Genomic DNA, 6,928 nt, shown 5'->3' on the forward strand with positions numbered 1-6,928 from the left:
ATTATATGCTCCCCCTCCCCCTTTCAATAATAGAGATGAACATCGTTACTTTGTTCGTTGTTAAAGGGACAGTGTAGAGTAATTTCAAGTGTGACCCCGGGCAAATCTTAGAAAATCCCTCCAGATCAAAAGCTTTCTTCCTAACTGTCTTTAATTAACTTTCTGTCCTATAACATTTGTTAAGTTTTGCCCACGATGAAGGGAAGGGGGACTGGATTTAGATCGTTTCTAATGAAATACCAAAACATGAATATTCATTTAAATCTGCGGAAACCAATTTGTTCTGAATTGGTTCAAGAGGATTCTGTGTAAAGATTATAAACTCAAATATTTAAATTCTTTATTTCCAAAAAGATAAAAGGCTTGAGGTGTAAAGATTACTGTGAACTGTCAAATTTTAAGCTTTACAGTAATAAGCGAAAATAAAGTAACAGTATAATGAACCATTATTAAGTTTCAAATCGATAAGTACATTTATTCCTTTGGGGCTAAAGTGAGACTAAAGCAGGGAGTAAGGAATAGAAGGGAGATATAACTGACGCGGTTCGCCCTACCATATGATTATACATGCTTTGCAGACGGTACTCCATTTTATATCGAATAACAATAACATTTACTTGTTGTCGTTGATTTTTAAATTAAACTGAAGAAAAGACTCAAGATGTGTAGTGTGCCGCGTACCAATAAAACAAAACACAATGCCTGTCGTCGTATACTTACATCGTTGTTTATAAACTTATATTTATTTTTAACAAGCTAGAAAAATATTTTTTTCGTCCTTCTCTTCTGATGATTCAATTTTTCAATAAATATTAATTATTATGTTTCCATTAAATAAAAAATAATCAAATAGCTTAAAATTGAAAAACACATACGATTTATCAAATTGGGAACATTTTTTGCCTCGAAATCCCTGAATCTGTCAGGGGGTGGCGAATGTCCCCCCGCCACCCCCTGTGTCCGCCCCTGACCATAAACATGGGAACTAAGAGGAGCTTTTCTTTGCTTTGTTATGTGTGTGCATCGTGTATTGTCGTATTTGTGTATCTTTGATTATACGTTTAGAAATGTCGTCGTTGAATTTTTCATCTTTTAATTACTGGAAATACATACAGGGTTACTAACGAAGGATGAGACTTCAGAGATAACTAAGCGGAATATATAGTTTCTGTTTCCTGATATTCATGATTCCCTGAAAGAGAGAGAAAGCCTGTTCTACGCAGACTGCGCGAAACTCCTCTGGGCTTCTGCCTCAGGGTTATTGTGGACGAGTTTTATCCAAATCTTCAAAAGAGGACATCTATAATGTCCTATCTGTTATTTTAATTCATCTATGATTTCGAGACTTTATTTTCTATGCCTTTTATCCTGTTCTGCAAACTGCACAACTACTGTTCACGTCACTTTATTATCAAATTGCATGAATGGTATATATTGGATTATGTTCGGGTATGAAATCATACAATCAATAATAATAACCATCATTATCGTCATCATCAGCATACGTTCCACTATCATTATCCTCAGTATCATATGCATCATAGCCATCACCAGACTCCTCAGTATTGGAATAATAGTTTTCTTCATTGCCATCATCCCCACTGTATTCCTCGTCAGTCAAACCTCATCATTATCATCATTATCATCATTATCATCATTATCATCATTATCATCATTATCATCATTATCATCATTATCATCATTATCATCATTATCATCATTATCATTATATTATCTTCATTATCATCATTATCATCATTATAATCATTATCATTACCAGAACTATCATCGTTATCACCAAAATCCCCATAACTATCATCCCCATATTCTTCTGTATCTCCATCATAGTTGGCATCACCTTCTTCACCATCTCCTGACCCAGAATCAATTTGATAATCAACACCTTCGCTGGCATTTCCAGCTGTTGAATGCATGCTGGCATTTCCAGCTGTTGAATGCATGCTGGCATTTCCAGCTGTTGAATGCATGCTGGCATTTTTCACACTATGCTGAATCGTTTTATTGACCTGAAAGTTAACAATCTACTGTAAACCCAGTTCAGGTGTTTGTTTTACATAATTTTTTTATTTATGGTGGGAGCTTAAAACTTGCCACAAAATCTAATTTTATAATCCTTATAATCTTTGAAACCTGGCCTACTATTCGTAATCTTTTGAAGTTTCAAACTTTGAATTAAACAGTAAAAAATTGAAATATACAAGGTAATTAATTTAAACCATGGTGGTTTTAACCATTTAATTTGTGAAAAATTTAGCTCCTTTCTTTCTGAATTTTATTTTAGACCATTTAAAAAGAAGATTTTACTAAAATTAAAGAAAATGTTTTACATTAAAGTAAACAATCTGTTGGTAACTTAAACTGGTTTCAAGGTCCTAAATTTATATATCATATATCCGTTTTGGCCTATACAGCATTTAGTTCCAATGCAAATGTGAGGAAAAAAAATTTAAAATACTTTTTATAAATCTTATTATATTAAAGAACATATCACATCATCACATCATTTCGTTTAAAAATGTTTCATGACAACTTAATTTTTGCAATCTTGCTTAAACATTGCCAGCACTTTTAATGCTGCAGTTAGAGTTTTTTAAAAATTAAAAAACCTTTAAAACTTGTCAAACCTTTAAAACTTGTCATATATAAGCATGCTGTCCATGCATCACACGATCGGCATCTTTTTTTAGGGGATTTTTATACAATATAATCTATTTCATCCATTATTCCTCAAAACTTTAATTTGATTAGGTCTGAACGTAATTTCCCAATTGATAAATAATATTTAATGTATTTATTAAATAAACTAATTGTAATTAATAAGGTTTTTATAAAGATATAACTTTTCTATAATAATGATAGATCAAATTATATATTGCAGGACAAGCGTGTCTGTAACATGATAATTTTAATGAAGTTCACCTTGGAAGGAATATTTGATTTATTTTAAACAGAGTTAAAACTTTATGAATGCAGTTCATAACTTTTGATTAAAAGATAATGTTAAAAAATTCTAATAGCTGCACTCAAATAATTACAAAAGGGCAAACAGGACATTTAAAACTTGGTGGTTCCGGACGGTTTAGATAATTTCTGAACACCTTTATAGAACAAGTGGTCAAACCATTTCTACCTTGTTGAACACCTTTATAGAACAAGTGGTCAAACCACTTTTCCTGTTGAACACCTTTATAGAACAAGCGGTCAAACCACTTTTCCCTTGTTGAACACCTTTATAGAACAAGTGGTCAAACCACTTTTCCATTGTTGAAAACCTTTATAGAACAAGCGGTCAAACCACTTTTCCCTTGTTGAACACCTTAATAGAACAAGTGGTCAAACCACTTTTCCCTTGTTGAACACCTTTATAGAGCAAGTGGTCAAACCACTTTTCCCTTGTCGAACACCTTTATAGAACAAGTGATCAAACCACTTCTCCCTTGTTAAACACCTTTATAGAACAAGTGATCAAACCACTTCTCCAATGTTGAATGTAAAAATGTTTGCAAAAAATAATTTGTCCAAAAAATGAAAAATTATACATTTTTGAAAAGCCCTTGACCATGCCATTTCAAATATGCAAAAATTTTTGCAAAATTTTAAAAAACCCGATTTTTAATCAAGAAAAACTAAAAATGTGCAAATTTCCTTTGACAGGTTGTTTGCAAAAAATTTGCAATTTTTTTCCGCAAAACTTGTTTAATCCGTTTCCTTATGTCATAGGCTTTCCAAAAAGCTAAATGTTATCAAAATCTGACAAGTGAAAGTGGGTCAAAACAAAGATTTAGTTTGTTACAGACAAAAGCAGTCATTCAGGCAGTGTGCCTGAGGACTCAGGCAGTTAGTATTAAAGCCCGGTTTTAGGCCTAAAGGGAGGGCTTTGGGTATGTAAGAAAAGTCAGAAAATTTCAACAGCCTCAGACCAATACTTTTTGAGTTATGTAAAAAAAACTATAGGGGGGGGGGGGGTCAAATTGACCCCCCCCCCCAGCGGGAATAGGGTTAAAAATACAGGGTTACCCACAAAGTATGAGATTTTGGTGAAAATCTGAAACTTTTAAAAATACAGTGTTAAGCGAATACAATGAAGACGACTTTTTATTTACGTTTTGATTGTTAACTAGCATTTTTCAAATTACAAGTTTACAAGTAATTAAAGAGATCTTTTTTAAACTTACAGCTTTTCTTGACTTCTATTTTTATGTGCATCTATGCTCTTTAACAGCTTATAATAAATCAAAATTGAAATCAAAAGTCGTCTTCATTGTATTGATATAATCGCCTACCACTGTACATATATGTCCAATGTAAAATTTTATCTTTTTCTTATAGTATAATACAAAAATTAATTTTGCACCGAAAGAAACAAGCTGCAGGTTGTAGAATATATTAATTCTCTCTACTATACAAGCTCGTCATAATGTCTGCTGCCCTATTCCTTGTCTAAATGACGCACTTCCGGCTTACATTCTCAACTTCTTGGCCAGGAACAGCTGATTCCATAATCTTCCAAAATCCACAATGAAACCGTGAGCTGCCGCTTAAGTATTTTTAGCTAGCTATGGTTATTGTAGAGCTCGTAGATTGAGAGAATTCATATTTTTTGCGTAATGTCCTCTAAAACTCAAAAAATGTAGCAAACAAGTGTATTTTAGAGAAACACTCACACACAACTCTAAAAGTTGCATGATCAGGTTTGGTACAGCTTGAACTGTATATGCATTCAGCATTCAAAATATACCTTGTGGGTAACCCATCACGATAATTCTATAGTCTGAACCTGTTTGGAGGTTTGAATCAAAAACATCTTCTGATCCCGGCCTTTCCCAACCTTGCTCAAGAATGTTTTTTGTCCCGAGATACTTGACATTGAAGTCAGGATAATCCAGCAAACAAGAAACAACATTCCTAAACAGATAGAGAACATAAATGTCAGTAGAAGGAAGATTCATTTGGTGGATATACTGTCCCGCTCTGACGTCTTGAGTCGGTACGTATACTGTACACTTTATAGTTTGTTCTTGCTGATTAATTGTCGGTCCGGTACTTTTAATATCCACTACCTCAATAAGAGAAATGCACATCAGTGGCTTGTCCGATTCAGAACGGAACCCTTCTATCATCTTTCAGCTAAGCAATTATTTCCTCCTCTGATCAGACATTTAAATGGAACCATTGTGAATCGTTCATACTACTCCCTCATGGAATGCCAATTGAAATTGAAATTGAAAAAAATTACCTAAAACTGTCTTAAGCTTTTTTCTTTCATAGAACACCTAAAATACTTTACGTTAATTAGTGTTTTCAAATTTACCTAAGGGACGATCACTACTTCACTGGTACAGGAAGATTGCATCACTACTACACTGGTACAGTAATATTGCATCACTACTACACTGCTACCGTAAGATTGCATCATTCCTACACTGGTACAGTAATATTGCATCACTACTACACTGCTACAGTAAAATTGCATCACTACTACACTGCTACAGTAATAATGCATAACTACTTCACTGCTACAGTAAGATTACATCACTACTACACTGGTACAGTATTATTGCAATACTACTTCACTGCTACAGTAAGATTGCATCACTACTACACTTCTGAAGTAAGATTACATCACTGCTACACTGCTACAGTACGAATGAATCACTGCTACATTCTACAGTACGATTGCATCAATACTACACTGCTACAGTAATTTTGCATCACTACTACACTGCTACAATAAGATTGCATCACTACTACATTGTTTCAGCTAGATTGCATCACTGCTACACTGCTACAGTTAGATTGCGTTACTGCTACACTGCTACAGTAAGATTACATCACTGCTACACTGCCACAGTAAGATTGCATCACTGATAAAATGCTACAGTGAGATTGAATCACTACTACAAGGATAAAAAGATTACATTATTGCTACACTGCTATAGTAAGATTACATTACTGCTACACTGTTAAAAAAAGATTGCATCACTGCTATATTGCCAAACTGCTACAGTACGATTGCATTGCTAAAACAGTGCTACAGTAATACTAAATCACTGCAACACTGGTGAAGTAAGATTGCATCCCTTCTATACACTACAGGGTGTCCCAAAAAACATGGGAATTCAGTGACGAATTCGATATCGTCTTTGTTATGAATTAGCATTGTAATACCTAATTTCAAAAGCCATAATATTATTATGTCTGCTAGAGTTTATTTGATGAAAAGGGTAAAAGACTGCAAAGATGTTTCTCTAATGTCTCCGCAAGATGAACAGTGAATACGGACAAGTTTACTCTGTTTGTATACTGTAATTTTCTTGTTTTACTAAGTACAACCGGTTGCAGTCAAAACATAAACAAACAAAATGTAAACATAGCAGACGAAACTCTTACAGATTACAGCTTTCTCAGTAGGTATCACTATACTAAATCAAAGAATTGTTTGAAAAGACGATATCGAATTCGTCACTGAATTCCCATGTTTTTTGGGACACCCTGTACTATAATGCTAAAAAAAGATTGCATCACTGCTGCACTGTTACAGTAAGATTACATCACTGCTACACTGCTACACTGCTAAATTGCCACTCTGATACAGTTAGATTGCATCACCTGATGTATTTATACAACCCCTCCTCTGGATGAACTAGACTGATTAGAATACTTGATTGGTCAAGTTAAACATTATCTTTTATTTAAATAATTTTCTTACTTTGAACAGAGCTGCAATTTTTCACAATTAAAGATTACTATTATTTTTAATTGAACAATGAACAATTTTAATTTCAAAATCATATATCTACATTTTTACATTCTTTTTAATTAAGCAAAAAGTAAAGTGCTGGAATAAAAATAAAATTTTTTTAGAAAATCATAATTTAAATCAAAGTTTTTAATCACCCAGTTTTGG

At 33.4% G+C, this 6,928-nt stretch overlaps 1 protein-coding gene across 1 annotated transcript; it reads right to left on the reverse strand.

The window, feature by feature from the left end:
- Positions 1–1,389: 1,389 nt before the first annotated feature.
- Positions 1,390–6,729, reverse strand: LOC111708946 (ribosomal L1 domain-containing protein CG13096). The gene is made up of 5 exons (XM_023482459.1): positions 6,631–6,729; positions 5,258–5,294; positions 4,799–4,926; positions 1,778–2,027; positions 1,390–1,623 (listed from the first exon to the last, which is right to left on the reverse strand). Exons 3-5 carry the CDS (start codon positions 4,922–4,924, stop codon positions 1,466–1,468), a joined length of 534 nt encoding a protein of 177 aa, XP_023338227.1. The 5' UTR covers positions 4,925–4,926; positions 5,258–5,294; positions 6,631–6,729; the 3' UTR covers positions 1,390–1,465.
- Between the last annotated feature and the right edge of the window lie 199 nt (positions 6,730–6,928).

The sequence above is a fragment of the Eurytemora carolleeae genome, unplaced genomic scaffold (assembly GCF_000591075.1).
Source record: "Eurytemora carolleeae unplaced genomic scaffold, Eaff_2.0 scaffold808, whole genome shotgun sequence".
NCBI lineage: Eukaryota > Metazoa > Arthropoda > Copepoda > Calanoida > Temoridae > Eurytemora > Eurytemora carolleeae.

Excerpts from the sequence above, each read along its gene's own strand:
- LOC111708946 (XM_023482459.1), bottom strand. The coding sequence starts at position 4,924 with ATGTTGTTTCTTGTTTGCTGGATTATCCTGACTTCAATGTCAAGTATC. Across the intron at positions 2,028-4,798 it reads TGATTCAAACCTCCAAACAG|GTCAATAAAACGATTCAGCA; the intron begins GTTCAGACTATA and ends GTTAACTTTCAG. Across the intron at positions 1,624-1,777 it reads TGATAACGATGATAGTTCTG|GTTTGACTGACGAGGAATAC; the intron begins GTAATGATAATG and ends GATAATGATGAG.